The 19580-nt window shown below is 42.5% G+C and overlaps 2 protein-coding genes across 6 annotated transcripts in view; one reads left to right on the forward strand and one right to left on the reverse strand.

The window, feature by feature from the left end:
• Positions 1 to 254: 254 nt before the first annotated feature.
• Positions 255 to 1072, forward strand: LOC6527846. Its single transcript, XM_002088882.4, has one exon. The coding sequence runs from the start codon at positions 333 to 335 to the stop codon at positions 945 to 947; it is 615 nt and encodes a 204-aa protein (XP_002088918.1). The 5' UTR covers positions 255 to 332; the 3' UTR covers positions 948 to 1072.
• A 1159-nt stretch (positions 1073 to 2231) lies between these two features.
• Positions 2232 to 19580, reverse strand: part of LOC6527848 (potassium voltage-gated channel protein Shaw) — a 44198-nt gene continuing 26849 nt past the window's right edge. Inside the window, exons 3-12 of one of the 5 annotated variants that reach the window (XM_015197513.3) lie at positions 18021 to 18170; positions 15044 to 15176; positions 14797 to 14976; positions 14235 to 14738; positions 13847 to 14143; positions 13419 to 13628; positions 13096 to 13348; positions 10524 to 10838; positions 7334 to 7438; positions 2232 to 6317 (exon numbers count right to left, since the gene is read on the reverse strand). In XM_015197513.3, the coding sequence (XP_015052999.1) occupies positions 5680 to 6317; positions 7334 to 7438; positions 10524 to 10838; positions 13096 to 13348; positions 13419 to 13628; positions 13847 to 14143; positions 14235 to 14738; positions 14797 to 14976; positions 15044 to 15176; positions 18021 to 18170 (2785 nt within the window). In that variant the 3' untranslated portion in view covers positions 2232 to 5679. Of the gene's footprint in view, positions 6318 to 7333; positions 7439 to 10523; positions 12071 to 13095; positions 13349 to 13418; positions 13629 to 13846; positions 14144 to 14234; positions 14739 to 14796; positions 14977 to 15043; positions 15177 to 18020; positions 18171 to 19580 lie in introns of those variants that run through there. The other 4 variants (XM_015197514.3, XM_039371856.1, XM_015197515.3 and 1 more) reach the window with 4 other exon arrangements.

A 19580-nucleotide genomic window follows, 5' to 3' on the forward strand; every position in this document is an offset into this window, starting at 1 on the left:
ATTGGAGCATGCTAATTACCTAGGGATTGTCAATCATGTTAAAGCAAGTGTGTAAATTTGCACTTAAAGGTACTTAAACTACGGGTCTCCTCCGTGCCAATGGCGTTTATCCATCGAAATTGATTAGTTAATTCTCATGCAATAACTATATTGCTTTAAACTGTTATTGATTAGTTAATTCCTATTCAACAACTATATAGCTTTAAACTGTATTTTCCGAGTCTAAACTACAACACGAAGTAAGATCTAGTTACATATTATAAATATAACAAATTTGACAAGAACTTTTTTTGGCAAGTAGTTTTAAAAACAAGGAAAATAAGGGCTCTAAAATGGAAATCCTGGCTGTGGGCCTGGCGGCCTTCTTCCAACTGATGGGCTGCTACTTTTTTTTCGCTCAGCCGGAGGATCGCTGTTCGCCGGCTCCAGATTTGGCCAGCTATCTATTCCTGAGTGCCACGTTGTGTTTCCTGTGGGACACCAACATCTATCCTCGACGATTTATGCACATGACCCGCATTTGGCGCATCCTGATAGAGATTGTGGCATGCATTTTGATGGCCGAGGTGGGCACCATCATAATTTGGTGTGGCCTGGAAAGGATTCTGTTCAGCCTGACGATGGATATGCTGAATTTGATGCAGTGCAGCTGCCGACCCTCGCCCTTTTTATATTGGCTTTCGGGACTAATTACCAGCCTGGTTAGCGGAGCAGTGCTCTGGTATGTCCTTGAGGCCACCGACGACATGTACTATATAAGGAAGTTTTCCCGCAATCTGCTAGCCACCATGGGCATATCCTGGCGGATGTTCCGCTGCTACATGCACATGAACACGAAGGGCAAGCGTCGAGCATTAAAGATATGCCAATTGGCTGAGAAAGTGCGCAACTGCCGAAAGGCATCTCGTAAATATTGTGAATCGGATGATGATGAAGGCTGTGACTAGTCTGGAAATCATCGATGGCAGTTTGTATACTTTTCGCTATGTAGCAGACAATGAAAATGTTGTATTCTTTCCTATAACAATCTTATTTTCTGGCAAAAATGTTAATAAAATTTTTAAAATATTAATTTATGCTTTCAAGTCGTCTTTTTACGTAATAAAAAATGGCATTCATTATTTTTCAAGTTATTGCACTTGTAAAGCCAAAATTGTGTTGACGAAAAGCTCGAGTATCATCCCGAAAAAACAGAATAAGATGTTCCGCTCATTCATCGAAAGAAGCATTTCTCATACGCCCCGTTGGCCACAATCCCTCACTGTGTGTGTGTGTGGCCATCAGAAACACTCACACAACAAGGGAAAGAGCACACCCAAATACACACAATAAGACAGCTGGAAATGAATAAAAATGGGAGTGTCAGACGAGTTGCAGACAATCAGGGAAACATTTGGAGATTGCCGTGCATTTCTGGGCAGCAATAGACGCCATATGCTAACTTTGATTACTTCTTCTGGCTTTTATCGCTGCTTCCCAACCCCAAATGTCTATGCCATTTCCCAGAAAATTTAAGCAGAGCAGCCGAGAAGAGAGAGCAGAAGCTAAGAAATTGTATTTCATTTTGCTTGGGACTGAGAAAAGACGGAACCGGATATGCGACATTTTATCAAGTCAGGCATAAATCAGCAGCTTATGCTGGATTCCATCGGGAGATGGGTCTGCACCATTTCCTCGCTTTAACTCAACATTCACTTACTTTCTTCCTCACGTTGTTCCTGCATGCTTGAAACTGGCAAATAATTTATTTTGCATAAATTTGCCAGCACTTAACGATGGGGGATCTACGCCACACCTATGAGAAGGCCAAACCACCATCCCATCCTGGCTGAAAGAATGAGCGCGCGTGGAATATGTTCCGTGGGCGGGTCACGCTGAATTATGCCATCTAATTTGTCTGCAGGCAGGTGGTGCTCATTAATCTTACCACGCTTATGAACGACTCTCTTCTATCCTGTATCCGTCTGTTTTTCTTGCCGTGCTACGGCAGCACACTCCTCCTGGGACTCCGTACTCCGGATTCCGGGGCTGCAGATAAGCTCTTCGCCTTTGCAGCGGACTCACGTAGCTGGTTTTGTGATTTCCTTTGCCCGCTTCAATGCCAGGCGTGGGATTTCACGTGATACCCTTTCTCTGGCTTATGAACTGTAACTACATAATAAGCTGTGCAGTACGGAAATATATAATAATATCAAGGATGCCCAAAACTTTGCTAATGAAACCAATTCATATTATGCAAAAATCTTAGTTTATTTCTAGTGACTCTTGTTCCAAGTTCTTACCCCTTCTAAACAATGCAGCAGAGCATCCAGCCAGCTTTCATAAACTGGATTTCCGCCCGCATAGTTCGGCACCTGGTTCCCGCTTAAGGCCTAATGGATTTGCGCTTTGATGTGCCAACTGCGTGTACGTGTATCAAAATCGTGCGAGGGAGTGTGTGTGTGTGTGTGTGTGTGTGTATGAGTTGGCCTGGTTGTAAGTGGTTAAGTGTCTATATTAGACGCCATCACTTGCAGTTTCCCATTTCTAAGGGCGCGCTGGTATTTTTTGGCCGTGTTTTTTGGCCCATTTTACTGCAGAGGTGGCAAGCATAAATTTCAACCTAAATGGCCTTATGAGGGCGGCCTCGAAGCTGATCCTCTGTTTATGGCCCAACCAAATGAAATGTGAGTGGGAGTCGGGACTCGGGATTCGCACTCGCATTTGCTCTGGGATTGCGTTTGTGGGAAAGGACCTCGTGCTGGCCCTTTTAAATTAAAAATCCTGGCCGTGGCTTATGTTTGGGCGGTGGCAAAATTGAATTTTCCTCTCGTCTCGGTTTGATTAGCATAAAATGCGGTACGTGTTTTGGTTTGGCTGAAAAACGTGTGGTGTTGGTGATGATGATGGGTTTTTGTGTAGAAATCATTGAAATATTAAGTGCTTTTTCAAAGAATTTTTATTTTTGTTAAAATTTAATTTTTTGTTCTTTGCACACCACATTTTTTTTTTGTTTATTTATCGTTTACTTTTCCGCATCTCATTTTTTTAACATTTTAAAATTCGCTTTGCTTGTAAACAGTTTTGGTTTCCATTTTGTTCTTGACACTTTACTTACAGTAAATATTGTAGAAATATTTTTTCACTGCTCTCGACATTTAACTAATGAAATTTAGGTTATTCTTCAGATTATCTATATACACACAGATTATGCATTCAAAATTCTTTTAATTTACTTTCAGCCGGGCTCTTGTTTCCTGTCTATGGTGGGTGATTTCTTTCAAAAGGATTTATTTCTTTAATCATTTTCTGTATGCAATGTTTTTTCTTTCTGCATTGACCGGTCTAAACTTAGTTATTTGCTAGGCAAAAGTTTAATATTATTTTAGTATCTCACTTGTGTTTTTTAAACTAACTATATTCCTATTGAAACAATTTTATTTCCACGAGCACTGGTTCGCAGCAGTATCTTTTATATCAAAAGATTCATTTCCGTTCTCAATTAAGATTATGTAAAAGTATTTAAATGTAACCTTTAGTTAAAAAGTGGTTTACGAATTAACAATACACATTTATATACTCTTTTGCGAATTTTTCCAATACCGAATTTTCGCTTCGTAATATAAGAAAATATGTGTTTTTTTAACTTGAACGGTATTTAAAGCAACATTTCTCTTATACAATGTAAAGTAATGAATCCATATGTTAATGAGAAAAAAGGTGTAATCGGCAAGCCGAATCCGGGAATACCCTTACACAACAATTAGGCAATTATTTAACTTTTTATCTGAGATTAGCTAGGTAATAAAGATTAAATTTAGAACGACGCACATTCAGACCAGCGGATTTTACTTTACTGACTAATTGCAATCACATCCCTCACCTTTTTTGCATGGGCATGATATCTATTAAAATCTACATTTCCATCTATTTTCCACCTAGACTTACAACGATCTTTGGTTTACATGAGAATCTGAATCAAAATTGTTCGTCATTTTGTTAATCATTTTGTTAGCACATCAAAAACTATAAATATTGGACCAAAAATTACCATTGAACCTTATTTAAAGTCAAATATGTTTGCTACTGTCCTTCCTTATGTTCGGTTTCGTTTACATTTGGTTAGTTCTTGACCGTCATGCCCAAATATTTACACTTCCTTGCGTTCGGCTTTTTCATTCTTCAGCTTCCATGCATAAATCAATTAACATTTATGAAACTAAATGTCGAAGAGTGAAAACTTGACACAGCGATCCGCAAAAAACTACTTACAAGGTCAACCACACAAGCCGCCATCGTGGTGGGTGAAAGTGGGTGGCTCTAAGGATCTGATTTGCTATGGTTTGGGATGGGTCAGGACAGCAAGGACACGAATGTCGTTGCCGTTTTAGTTTTTGGCTGTCGTCGCCTTTTGTGTGCGTCTTGTCGACACAGTTTTTGTCCGCCAGTTCATTGAAATGGTGGCAGTCAATGTGTCAGATAAACAAGCCCGATGACACTTTTGGCCATGATTCAGGGTCTGATCCGGCAAACGAAACGGAGCGTGAGAGTCAAGTGTGGGAATTTATAGTTGGCCATGCAATTTTTGCCCCAAGATTTGCACAATAAACACCTTGACGGGACAGGAAAATGGGAGTGCTTGGGAAATGGAAAGTGGGTGGTGCTCTATCTCTGACTGGCTGCACACAAGTGGTCGCATTTATGTGGACGATATGTTTGCCTTGTATGCGGGCAACTTCTCTTCTGACCTCCGTCCATTCGCAGACTCACTACTCCTTTGTTTGCAGGACCTTGCCAGGACGTGCCCGGCTGCACACACACACACACGCACACTCAGGCAAACAATCCTCCATGCACGCTGCCAATGACAGTTGTCAACATGACAGTTATAAGGACACTGATACAAATGTTACGGATGTTTGTCTTGGCCGGACAAGGAATGTTGTTTATAGGATGGCGTGAGTAGAGGACAAAGATTGATTAAAAGTGCTGATAAATGGTTGCGAAAGTATGTGTCCCATCTTTAAATTAATGGATAATTATCTCAGTGGCGTTAAATTTAACTTGAAAAGTTTACAAATGTACAGGCAGTGATCTGGGAACCTAACATATTTTATTCCTCACAATCGTCTTCTCGAAAACTTTGAAATAAGCATATGAAATTCTTTCTTTGTTACGACTTTTATAGCATTAAAATCTCTGGTAATGTATAACATTTGAGAACGCGATTTTTCAAATAGTTTTTCTTGAGTGGACATTTGAAAAACATAGCTAACTTTGCTAATCTTAATCCTTAATTATATATTACTTAAAAAGATTATGGAAATAAAGTGCTTTGGAATATTTGCAATGGCTGAAACTGATTAAAGTAATAGTATTAGAGCTACTGAAAGTTTGAGTGACCAATGACAATGAAATTGGGCAAGGGCTTGTGCATGATTGACCTTGGCCTTAAAGTTTCTAAGAATTTTGCAAAGAATTTGTGTTCCTTTTAAGCCAGATAAAGTTGCATTCAGCAGTTACGATAGCACACTGCATTAAACCATTCATACACATTACACATACTCTTCGAATTTTCCAACTTAAATCCTTAACCTCCTTTTGCTTACTTTTACCGCAGTTTTGGAGCTGTTTTAGGCAGTACTGTCAGAAGTTGGTAAGTCCGTTTTAGTTGCGAAAATCCCATACAATGTCCGGCAATCAATGCCTGGGACCAATGTAGATACCGCCGAGACTATCGCCGCTGTCTCCACCCACGCCGCTGCCCTCGCCGTCCTCCTCCTCATCCTGCACATCGTTGTCCAGAAGACCCTCGTCCAGCCGAATGGCTTCCGTTCCGTTCTCCTGGCCACTCGGACCATTGTTGATGGTGGTGCCCTCGTAGGTATCGCTGTCGTCCACCAGACAACAGTCCCCGCAGTCGTCCGTCGAGGAGTTGACATCATCGCTGAGATCGTCCAGCAGCGTCACCTTGGGAGTCCGAAACTCATCCGGACATCCCATTGAGAGGCCGGCGGCGGAGGCAACCGAAATCTTGATGTTGCAGTTCGAGGAGGCGTGGCAGGCGTGGGCGTGTGGAATGGGCTGCTGAAGAGTGGCCACCTGGGACGACGCCCCGTGAGCGGCCCGGAAACTCAGATTGGGCGTCCGCTGACCCATGCTGGCGATGCCGGGTGGCATCTGGGTGTGTGACATGCTCAGCGTGGGCGGCACATTCAGCACCGCTGCCCCACCGCCCACCTTGTGCTGCGAGTGGGCGTGGCCGGAGTACATCAGCTGGTGCGTGTCCGAGGCCAAATTGTGGGCAGTCAGTTGCAGCGGATGCTGATCCTTGCGTTCTGTCGAGTGGAGAAAGCAAAAGAGATGGCAACTATAAACACTTCAGATTGCAAAGTATCTGAAGGATGCGGACACGGAAGCGGAAGTGCATTCGAGGACATGTCGGCGATTGGTTTATCGCCTCCACATTGTGCAGGCATCTGTGAGGACTTCAAGTGAATGAGCCAGCACTTCGCGTCCCCCATCACTTCCGCTTCCCAGTGTCCTGGGCTCTTGCGACTGGGAAAGATGCGGGAGTAGAAGCACTCGGTACCCTGCTCTCAAATGAAAATGTGCATCCATGGGCGATACGAGGACGTTGCGTAAAATCTAATTAATTAAATTGAAAAATAAGCTAAATGTCGTATGGAGTATTTGTGTGACTGCTAATCCGCTGCTAATCTAATCAACAGTATTCTATATTCAAACCCTATTTTATTATCGGGTTTTATATTAGGGAAAACTAAAATAACAATGAATAAAATAAGATTAAAATCATTTCCGATGTCAAAATTTAAGAGGATTTACTAACTTTAATGCTTCTTTTTCTTTCTTTGTCTTAAGCTCTTCAAACTAACAGAATCCGTTTTAAGCAAAATGTCGAGACCGAAAAGTTAGACAGTTAATCAAATTTAAAAAAGCCCCAGTAAGTGCTTGTTACTAAAATTAATTAAACAGATTACTGAATATTCCCCGATCCCAAGCTCTGCGTATTTCTGCGTGCAATGGCTTTGGAAGGATGTGAAAACTTTCCGGTGACACCCTGCCCTCGACCTGACAAGCACCATTGTCCTGGCCATACAATGGCTCTCAAACTATGTGTGTGGTTACAAGTGGGTTCAACTGCGTTGGTATCACCTTTTCCGCCTCCATCGCCTCCACCGCCTGCGCTGCCCCCGCCCAGCAATTATCTGTCCGCAAAACTTTCAACTAACGTGGTCGGATGGGGAAAAACCCGGCTGGAGGCGGAGAACTGATGGCAGGACGAGATGGCGAGGAGGCGAGCAGGCAACGAGGAATCCCATCATCAACTCACCCAGGGGGCCCAGAAGTTTTGGCTGGAGCGGCAGCATGAAGTCGTGGCCAGTCGTCGCCGCCCGCGGCTGGAGGCTCTGCACCGCCGGCACGCTCAAGTAGTCCGCTGCAAAGTCAGAGGAGGCGGCCGGAAAAGCCGGGAAAATGCGTTAGTGCCGTCGGAGCAAACAATGTAACGGTGGCCGGGCCAGGGCCAGGGCCAAAGTTTTCCCCAAAAAACAACCGAAAAAAGAAAACAAACACGAAAGCAAGGAAAATGGCGAAGAAGGAAATGGAAAACCCAAGATGTTGGTAGCTTGGTTTACAAAACTTTAAAAACCACACGCAGCTAAAAATTGCTGATAAAAAAGTTGGCGGCAAGGCACAAGAAAAAAAGTGAAAAGTTGTGAAATCATTTTTAATATATCTATAGATAATACGCTCGCATAAAATATACAACTTCAGCATTTCCATCAACAGGCACTTGACAACTTTTAGCTATCCATAATTGCAAGAAAGGAAAATTCAATTTACAAATGAACTTTATGCAAACAGAGTTTCGAAGGAAAATAAGACAATATTTAAGCTACAGGCATTCAAATAAATACACTTATCGGGCAATGAATACGTGGGTACAAACAACGAAGCGAAGAATTTGTAAATGAAAAATTAAACATTCCGTACATATAATAGTATACCCCTTAAAGGTACACCATTAAGTGAACCAATAGAAAATCCTTCAAAGGAGCGTCACTTCAGAGAAACTTTTAACTATAATTGACAGTCGTTGAGAAGAAGCTGTTGCCGTGAAAATTGGTTTACTCTTGCACTTTGTATTTGAGCTGGTGCAACAAATTTAAATATTAAAATTAATTTGCCCGTACTCCCGAGCACTTGGCGGTGCGAAGAGCAAAATGAAATTTCAGCAAGTGAGGCTCGTTGAGAAATGGGTTGGGATTTTTCCACAGACACCGACACAGATGCCTTCAGGTGAGTGGGCATTGGCGCCCACTGCCGTAATTGAAATTCCTGGCCAATTCCTGGCCGTTGGCATTCACTCTTGGCCACTCACCCACTGTGGCCATAAATTGTTCAAGCGTTCAAGCCGCTCCTTCTGTACACGGCTGTGTTTCTGGTAAATGACCACTACAGGAGCACAGAAGTAGCACCAGTCAGTACAGGCCACTTGGCCTGCTAATGATTTAGTTGCTATTTTTGTGTGCCCTGCAATTTGCATCCGAAAGTGGGTAGCAAATGCATTGCCCCCTCGAGTTTCCGCACCTCGCCATAATGCAAAGCAGCTTAGGAAAGTGAAAAGCTGGGTGGTAAACAGGACCCGTGTCAAATGTCACCGCTCCTGCATTTCCGGCAAACTGAGAAATTTCATTTGCCCCGGAACTCGGAACGTGCCAAAGTATGCAACTCTTTTTCTCATTGCCTCTTTTTAGCGAAAAAATGGGGCCAGTTGCTTCGCCAAGCGGCTTATAAAATGTTTCGCTACGTGTGAACTGCCCTACAACAGCCAAACAGCAGCCGCAATACAACAAAGAAAACAATTAATAAATACCTTTTACAAAGCATCTTAAAAACATTTTTGGACTGACGCTAAGAGTGCGAATTCTTTCGGCCGTAGGTAATTTTTGGAGGTGTTGTTATATAAGAAGAAGTACTTATATATATTTTGAATTTAATCTAAAGTGAAGCCCTCTTCTGAAAATATCTCACTACGAATAAAATTTAATAGTATTTATTTCATTAAATGTAATTATTCGATGTAATTGAAGTAGTAAAGTTCTAAATGTACAGCAATCAAATCTCCATCATATTAAAGTTTGAGTTCTGACCCTTTCCATGTATAACTACAACTTAAAACTTTCATCTCCTTTTCGAATTAGCATTTATGGTTCCTTTTTCTTTTAACACTTTCTCCAAAGAACCCCAGCCCTTTTGTCCTGAGTATCCAACATCCGAGTAAGTTCAACTAAGCAACTTTCAACTTTTGGACTAAAAGTCTTCATTCTTTCCCTTGCCCACAACCTCACAACTGGCTCAAGGAATTAATCGCCTTGAGAGCCCCAACTGCCTTCCGTTTTCCCATTTGAGTAGGTCCTTATTTTTCCTGGACAAAGGAAAAAAGAAAAGTCGAGATTTGAGCTTGCACACTTGAGCTTTTGTGGCTTTAATTAAAATGCACATCATGCTGGAATGTTCTTGAACCGGTTCTTTTCATTACACATTTTTCGACAGGTTTTTCTTTCTCATATTTTTACACTTTTTATTGAATTTCGTACGTTTATGAGTCGGGCTATTTTCCAGCACTTTGGCGGACTGGCGAGCAAATGGAAAAAGTTTTTCAATTTGTTTGACGATAAATGAACTTTATTTCTATATACGTTCGAGTGCCTTTCAGTGTGGGCGATAGCATATAGCGTTTGCGCCGGTTTGGCCTTTTTGAAATATGACATAAAAAGGATTTTCGCCTAGCATAATAAAATTGTAATTAAAGTTAAATGCCGAATATAAAAAGAATTTGCAAAAAGCTTTTAATATGCAAATAAACATAAAAAGTTGTTCCTTTGCCCGTTTTGTGTTTGTTGCAACCTCTTTTATTGACTAACTCTCGCAGTGACAAAGTTATAGCATTCGGGTGAAATTTATAGCATGCGATAAATTTTAACAAGCAGAAGGGCAATGACATCAAGCAGATGATTCCCCACCCAAAGGACTAATTGTTCCGGAGCCATAAGAGTGTTCTACACGGACAATAAAAGAAAAGTACACCCAGAGTTTTATGGTAAAGATATTCCTTAATTTAACTGCTAAAATAATAATAAAGTCTGCAAAGTTTATACTGCCTATATTAACCATTCATACATAAAAAATAAAATGAACATCCAATTAGCCTAAAAGCATAAATAGAAAATATAAATTCCATCTTCATTACGAAATATTCGTTGTGTTTTTACATTTTAATTTTTGATAACAGTAGAGACAAAATGATAGAGATACATATGCATATTTTTCTCAGTGCTTTATCGGGCATATAAAGAAATTGTCTGCAAATGGTTAACAAACATTTGTGCACGTGCAGCATGCCAAGACAAGGACAAGGGGGTCAACAAGAAGAAGAAAGGTGGGTGGAGAAAGTAGAAAGTAGGGGGATGTACAGATAGACGGATAGACAGAAGGACACAAGACGGAACAACACTTACAACTGATGAACGAGGGACCGGCGGGGGCGGCTGCGGCGGCTGTGGCAACGGCTGCTGAGGCAGCTGAGCCTGTAAGCGACGCCGATGACGTCATCGCCGTCGATGACGCGGGGCCAAGGCCGTGGGCGTGGCCATGGGCGTGGCCGTGACTGTGGGCGGGCGGGGGCGTGGGTTGGAGCATAGGCACTTGGTAGGTCAACGCCGACAGCGGCGTCGGATCCGCCTCATTCATCGCCATCGCCATCGTGGTCGTGGTCGTCGTCCTTTGCGCAGGATGCAGGCCAATGACATTGACGCCGTTCACGTTCACGGTGCCTGGATTTCCGACCGGCGGACGGATGCATTTGCATTCGGATACACATATACAACACACGCATTCGATTACACGTTGTTACACCAACACACACAAAATGTAACAGTTACAAATACATTTCACAAACATTAAGGAACGAAAAAGGGGATAATTCGTTTTAGAACCATATGCAGCAACATCAATTTCGAATAAAGGGCTTTGAGGCAGCCAAAAATATAAATGTAATCGTAAAAGAATTTCGTAAGGCCCCCAAAAGCAAAGGGTTTTTATTAATGAAATAAACATTTTGAATTGGTATATACATACGTAAAGCTTAATTCATTAAACAAGTTTAAAGTAATTATAAAAAATTTGAATTCAAACAAAGATTCAAGCGTAAATACAGTTATAATTCGACACGTTATAAAATTAGAAATAGTAACGATAAATTAAAATGATTGAAATAATCAAATTATTAATTTCTGTCCTGATATCTTTCAACAGAAAGCTAAGCTCATGTATGTATATGTATACAAAGTATGTATTTGTTTAACTATTATTTGCTTTCCCCGTAGGCTTGACCCACAAAGACCATAAATAATCGGGATAATCTCAAGTCAAAATAATGAACTTAGTGGCACGTCAAAGTTAACCAAGAACGGGCCAATATCCACTAGCTGGATTTGTGGGCATTAAGGAACACCGAAGCGATTATAAATCCTCATGCGACGACATTAAATTTATAACCCTTGGTGAGTCCGAAATTTGCTGTGCAATTGCAGCTGCTGGGAGCTGAGGATAATGGGAAATCATGTCCCCGCTCGAGTGCATATATCCACTTAAGTCCTTCGGCCCCCGGGGTCTGCAGCCTCAGCAGCCTCGGCAGCATCCAAGCCACTCGCATGCGGTGAAAGTCCTGCCTTCAATGCTTTTGAATAATCAGTAAAATGGAAATTTACCACATGAAAGTCCCCAGTGGCGTGGGAGGTGGCAGATTCGGGGGGTCGGCAGCGCCCCGGGGAATGCTAAATGCTAAATAACAGCTGACTCGCCCAGTGAAGGGTGCATAAATAATAAAATAATTAAACAAGAAATTGAATGAAATTAACTCTGGCCCCAACAGCGAGGGAAATGCAAACCAGAAGCGAGTATCCGTGTGTTTGTGTGTGTGTGTGAGTATCTGTGTTATATACATATGTATGCGGCATGTGTGTGTGTGCGTATTAGTCTGTAGCACTGAGGCTGCTCTAAATATCTGCAGGCCGAAAAAGCAACAAAACAGAAAATAATATTCAATACGATTTTAAAGTGACAGAAAGAGGCAGAAGAGAAGAGTGATGGAAAGTCGATAACTCCGACCGTATTGATACCCTATACTCGCCCCAATTTCTCTTAATTTGAGTTATATATTACTTAAACGAAATAAATAAAGTCATGAAGAAAAATAAGGGATTTGAGTTATACTAAGACCAACTTTTCTAAATTATTACATATATGTTAGCTCTTTATTATACCCGTTACTCGTAGAGTAAAAGGGTATACTAGATTCGTTGAAAAGTATGTAACAGGCAGAAGGAAGCGTTTCCGACCATATAAAGTATATATATTCTTGATCAGGATCAGTAGCCGAGTCGATCTGACCATGTCCGTCTGTCCGTCCGTCTGTCTGTCCGTCTGTCCGTATGAACGTCGAGATCTCAGGAACTACAAAAGCTAGAAAGTTGAGATTAAGTATACAGACTCCAGGGACATAGACGCAGCACAAGTTTGTCGATTCAGGTTGCCACGCCCACTCTAACGCCCACAAACCGCCCAAAACTGCCACGCCCACATTTTTGATAAATGTTTTAATATTTTTTCATTTTTGTATTGGTCTTGTAAATTTCTATCGATTTGCAAAAAAACTTTTTGCCACGCCCACTCTAACGCCCACAAACCGCCCAAAGCTGCCACGCCCACACTTTTGAAAAATGTTTTGATATTTTTTCATTTTTGTATAAGTCTTGTAAATTTCTATCGATTTGCCAAAAAACTTTTGGCCACGCCCACTCTAACGCCCACAAACCGCCAAAAACTGTCCTTTGCACTTACACTAGCTGAGTAACGGGTATCAGATAGTCGGGGAACTCGACTATAGCGTTCTCTCTTGTTAGTTTTAAATTCATGAAAATTTGTTTGTTGTAGCTTCCGTGAGAACAAAAAAATATTTACACCTGCACTAAATCCAAATTTGAGTTGTGGCGAGTAGCGGGTATTGAAATAGCGGTTTGCAGTACTCACCGATTTTGGCTCCGCCGAAGGCGTCCTTAAACATTGGCACCCCCGCAGCAGGATGACCCACCGCATGGCCACCGAGTCCCGCCCCTCCCGCTCCCACTGGACCCACGCCACCGGCCACCAGTCCTGGTCCAGTGGGTGGCGTCTGCTTGATGGCGTTCGTCCTTCCGCGATGCGGAGCAGTTGGCTCCCTCTTGCGACGCGGCTGCTCCACGGGCAGGACACGTCGCCGCTTCTTGGGAAGCTTAGAGCGAGCCTGGCAAAAGGAGGAGCAAAGCTTGGTTAGTTAAAACAGGGAACCCGCTGACTAGAAGCTAGGAGCAAACCTGTGTGTGGGAGTAGAACATGGAGAAGTTGCTAACGATGACGGGCACGGGCAGGGCGATGGTCAGCACACCGGCCAGGGCACAGAGGGCGCCCACGAACATGCCCGGATAGGTCTTGGGCGCCACATCGCCATATCCCACGGTGGTCATGGTCACGATGGCCCACCACAGTCCCAACGGGATGCTCTTGAACTGGTTGTCCGGATTGTCCTAAAGCAAAACATATAATACTGCGTATTGTAGTCACCACTTTGTAGTGCCAAAAATCAATTATTAACAAAGAAAACCTTTACAATCTAAAGACATGTAAACATTCTCCTTGTTATTTATTAGCTTGTGTTTTAATAGAATGTATATATTATTAATTGATTGATTAATTTAACTACTTACTACTCCCAAGTAAAAATAGGAATTTAATTAAACCTCACCTGCAACTTCTCCGCATAGTAGGCCAAGCTGGCGAAGAACACAATGCCCAGGACGAGGAAGAATACCAGCAGAGTAAGCTCCTTGGCCGAAGCCTTGAACGTGTGGATGAGGATTCTCAGGCCGGGTGAATGACGAGTCAGCTTGAACAGCCGCATAATCCTTACGATGGAGAAGGCCTCCAGAAGACCCGTATATTCACCCATGCGCTGCATTACGTCCGTGTAAAAGCTCAGAGTGGCCGTAAAATCAATGATATTCACCGGCGACTTGATGAACTGCCACAAATTAGGGGAGACCTAATGGACATATAAAACACTTCTTTTTAGTATCTTTCATTGGGAAATTCTCTTACTACATTTTTCAAGTAAGAAAAACTACAATACTCACAATCAGCCTGATGATGACCTCGATGAAGAACCACACGTTGCACACCAGTTCCACGTAGAAGAAGGCCTCGTGCGGCTGACCATAGGTCTCAATCCAGCCGTGTTTTCTCCTCCCATTGTGGCCCAATATCTTCTCTTCGATGAACTCGTTCAGGATACTGCCGTTGATATTCCGTTTCAGTCGCTGACGCTGGCCGCCCTTGATGGTGGCGATGGGCGTGGCTTGGCCGGGAGCGGTAAAGTTGCCGCTGCTGTAGCTCGTGTAGTTCGTGACACGAAAGGTGGGTCCGATGCTGCCGCTGGGCGGCGTGATGCTGTGCTGATGGTACTGATGGGTCTGCGGTGGCTCACCCATGGGATCGTGTCCGTGCGGAGGACCACCCGTTCCTGGCCCGTGGGCATCGTGGACTCCGGAGGGCAGATCGACACGAAAGCCGGGATGGGTCTTCAGGCAGAAGGATATCACAGAAACAAATATAAAGAAAACCGACATGCCAGCAACGATCTGTAATGGAATATCATCAATTATTAGAGAGGTAGTATATATAATTAGGGAGACCCACCTTGGCACCCGTGGAGCTGGAGGGCTCATCGAACATGGCCCAGATCTTGGGTTTTATACGCTGCCAGCAGTTAAGCTCGCCGTTGCTCAGTGCCTCCTCAAAGCCAAATAGTCGGGCTATCTGCTCCTCCGTGGGCTTCTCATTTTCAATATCTAGCTTATCTAATATGGCTAAGGTGTTCTAGGAAAGATTTTCCAATTGAGTATTTTCAGATTTAATCACTGGAATTAATGCTGTCATTACTTACTTGCGTATCGCGATGTATGCTATATGTTGACCAACAGCATGGTTCTACCTGATTTGAGTCGAGTCCCCAGAACTCCAGTTCCTCCTCGAAAAGCGGGCCACACACGTCAGTTGGATAGTGCAGTTTTCCAGTTCTAGTTCAACGATAGAAAATGTAGTAATTCAATTAAAACAGCATTCTTCCGCTATATGTGCTTTACTATTTGTTGGATCATACATTGAATAAACTGAGCAGCAAGTGGAGTGCAAAGTCCAAAAGTCTTCGTTCTCAAATTATTCAACCTGAAGTTGCCTCGTTTGCGTAGAATCTCATTAAGACACAGCAATTATGGCATAACTGACCTTTGACTAAATGCTTTCTCCATCAAGGATTCCCATTTTCGACTCTCTCGACCGGTCAAAACAAATTCATGGACTTTGCCAAGCATGCAGAGGGATTAGACATCAGACCGAATAATATTATGGCCAAAACGGCACGTCTGCAAATGTGGCTGCAAATTGCGCAACTGAAAGTCTGTGATGGTAGCTGGTAGGGATATCACTTGTATATGCATGCTTGGCAAATGTGTGGATATGCATTGCATGCACCTGGTTACAAATAAAAAAAAAAAAAAGAGAAGAAGAAACCGACATGGCCATTCCACACCCACCTCTTGACCCCCTTCTCCAACAGTTGGCATATTCATAATGCTGCCTTGGCCATTGTTCCATTCTCTCTTGGCCAACAACAATTTGTGATGCTTTCACTGCCCCAAGTGTGTGTGTGTGAGTGTGTGTGTGTGTGTGGATATGTAAGTGTGTGCTCAAATTGCAGTAAATGGCTGCGAGGGAGTTTTTAAAAAAAATATGGGGAGGAATCGTCCTTGTCCACAGTTGTTGGCCAACTTGTAATGCCATATCAGCTGCCGGACAGTCGCCGAGTGCGGGGCCGAGTCCTTGCCTGGTTTTATTTTTGGATGATATCTTCACTTGCCACCCATTCCACCCCCTCACACACAAACACACACATGCACACACGTGCGGTCATCCTGACAATCCTTTTTCCGTGATGGTTCCCAACATATTTGGTGCAACTTTTTCATCTCTTGTGCTGACCGAGCTTTTATGCTGCTTAAAATAATTTTCCACCATGAATTCCCAAAATATTATAAATCAAGAGAGAATACTATATTCGAGTTCCCCGACTATCAGATACCCGTTACTGGGGCACCCCGACTGACCTTTAAAAATGTTCGCCTAACTTTTGCAACCTTTTAAGGTATATATGTACATACATATATTCTCGATCAGGATCCAAAGCCGAGTCAAAGTATAAGGTATTTCGTATTCGCATCCATTCCCATTTTACGGCTTGCATTCTACTTTTAATCTTTTAAATCGCACTGCAGTCATTGTCATGGCTTTTCGATAGATCCCTCCACGTACGACCACGTGGATTGGTAATTGGTTTTCCCCATAAAGCCCGCAATTCGGTCAACTTTTTATGCCGCTTTTCCGCCATTTATTTATTTTTCACGTCCTCAAATTACGTTTCGATGAAATCACTGCCATTCTCTCTTAATCCTCCACCTGTGCATTTCTTCGCCGTTTTCCTTTATCAAGTGCGCATAACAAATATTACGCATACGCAGCGTGCAACCGGTGCAATCAATATTTATAGCTGACCTCAACGAGCTCGTGAGCCGATCAGGCGAAAAAAGAGTCGCCGCGTTTAAATGCGCATAAAGGATTATGTCGATTGGTTAAGTGCATAAGGAATTTGAGGTAAATATGAGGAGGCTACGAAAAAAGGCTTATTTTTAAATAAATTTGTACAAAGTCAGCTTATAAATCCAAAGAACTTTGATGATTCTCTAAGTAAAATTCAAGTAAATGTGTATGCATAAATATTAAATTTCAAAATTATCAACTATTTATTTTTGATTTTTCCTTAAGAGATCCATTCATTTCTCAACCAATGGGACAAATTCCAAATTCTTATCTTTATAAACAGCGATAAATAACATTTTTGACCCGTATTTTGCTTTGTTTACTGCATTTGTGCTTCGTCTGCAGCTTATCTATATAAAATCATTTCATACAAAGTGTCTGGAGCATTTGGTGCGTGCATAATTTGATTATACATATATTCCCCAAGAAGGGTGGGTTTTCCGAAGGACCCCTAGCCTTAACCACACCCCCTGGAGGGACTCAGTTTCATTTCCAATCAACGCAGGATGTTGCAGTGTTTTTCCTTCTGCTGCCCTTCTTTGACACCATTTGCCTGGCCGTCGGTGCCTGGTTAATTGAGTTGGAAAACTGTTTGGCCAAAGCCCCTGGAGCCATGGGTGTTCGGGAAAATGGGGTAACGAACGCTCCTGCCCAATCAATGGAGATGAAAGACCGTGGGTATGCTGACAGCGTTGTTTTATGCGAAAACAACTCATTCTGCAGATGCAGCTTCAGGTGCGGTTCGAGGCGGGAATGGGTGATGAGCAACACAAACTTTCATTAATTTTAAACAACTTAAGTCATCGCAACGGACCAACGGGCCAACGGACAACACCTCAACTCAACTCAGCTCAGCTCAGCTCACGGCAAAGATAAATGAGCCCGCTAATGAGCCCGAAAAACGCTGGATAAACTTTGCAGCTGAAAAAGTTTAGATTAATGGCCGAGGCAAGTTTGCTCTGCTCCGAGGGAAACAATTAAAATATTAGTTTGTTTATTCATGAAGCAATCTATAACGATAACTGACTCTTGATATGCTTTCCCATTAATCAGAGCAATTATCCAAAATTGAAATGCCAAAGGTAGCTTGAGAACAGCTTAAATGAAATTTTCCCTGGAAAAGTGTCCCTTAACCGTTCCACTACATCCGACTAAACTAAATGGGGTAATTACCATGCCTAAGACTCCCCCGTCCACATTCACAGTCACTGCACGTCGGAATGGCTTTTAGCTGCCTAATTAGACCGTCTCAGCACTTGGACACTCACCTGTAATAGTTGAGGATTTGGGTGAAGACCCCGGGGTGCCGATCAAAAAAGTATTCATTGAGCACCGGATCGTAGTTGGCCAGGGCTTCGGTCAGTCGGGATAGACGTGTTGCGGGGATTTTCTTGAGCGTTGCCTTGTAGGTTTCATATCTGCAATAAAAACCAAAATTGTTGTTTACCAAATTATCTGACAAGTTTGCAGGCATCTAATCACATGCCTCCCGCTTTACGGGTTAATAACTTAACAAATTACTCAAGCCATAACTATTCACCGACCGCTTGACCCTTCTGTTGCCATTATATCGAGCCATAAAACCCGACTCCCTGAAAAAGTGAGCGATAAAAAAAGGTGGAGCACTGCTGAGGGAAGGGAAAGGGTGAAGTGTAAGCAAAGTGTAAGCAAAGTCCAGCCATAAGCCATTTGCATACATTTCGCTTATATTTTCCATGGCTCTTCGCGGATCTTCCCTTTTTTTCCGCTTTCCACTTTTACATTGTGTGCCAAAAGCATAAGGCATTAGGGTTGTTGGTTATGGTTGTGGCCATGGTCCTAAGTGGGTCACGTAGATTTTGGTCTAGGATTTCCTTTGTTTGATTTGACCTTTGACAGAGATCATTACAGCGCAAAATTGATGGATTTTCCCTTTATTCAGTTTGACGTTTCTTGATTTTTGCTGACCAAACAAAAGTCAATTTATTACTTATGATTTGAATATTACAATGCTTGGGTGTGAGAACAAAGCTTTTAGTGTTTCACTTTGTTGATTTTGTGTCAAAGCCTTTTTTGTATAGGATTAAGCTAAAATTTCCATGTTTTAGCATATCAAATGACTTTCTTAAGCCACAGCAATGAAATGAATTTAATTAATATTTATTTGCTTGAAAACAGTCTTAAAGTTGAAGCTGATCTTCTTTACTTGGAATGAGATTAATTTATGCTCATTTATTATTTGAAATCCAAACAGTGTTCCTGGTGCATTTCCCTGTGGCCAGTTCAATTTCATCGGAAACACAGGAAACACACAAATATTACGCGTGTTAATTATATTCCCACCTCTGCTCTACACACGAGTATCATAGTACCAGAGTACCACAGACACAAGCCAAACTTAATTTGCGTAATCAGCCATAAAGTTGAGCAAGCACAAGGAGCAACATCGACCGACTCCCACCAGGAGTAATTAAATTCAATTGAAAGTAATTTCCAGCAAATTGTTGTAAATTTCATTTTCGCATTTATAAGCCACACATGGACGCGATGCTGCGGTGCTGCGGTGCTGCGTCCAGCAATCAGCCATCAATGATGGCATTTAAGTGCGTGTCCTGGGCCGAGCTGTCCGAATGCAATTTATTTTTTACGCCAAACTGTTTACTCTCGGTTATTAAATATTTCATGCAGCTGAGGACAGCAACCGCAGCGACAGCAGAATCATCAATAACCGGCTTCGTCGCATAACAATTGCCATTAAAGTTTATTCTGGCGATTCGGCGATGGTAATTGGCCCCTCCGGCGGGAAAATCGACGGGAATGGAGACGGGAGCCGGGGAGTCGAGCAAATG

The sequence above is a fragment of the Drosophila yakuba genome, chromosome 2L, assembly GCF_016746365.2.
Source record: "Drosophila yakuba strain Tai18E2 chromosome 2L, Prin_Dyak_Tai18E2_2.1, whole genome shotgun sequence".
Taxonomy (NCBI): domain Eukaryota; kingdom Metazoa; phylum Arthropoda; class Insecta; order Diptera; family Drosophilidae; genus Drosophila; species Drosophila yakuba.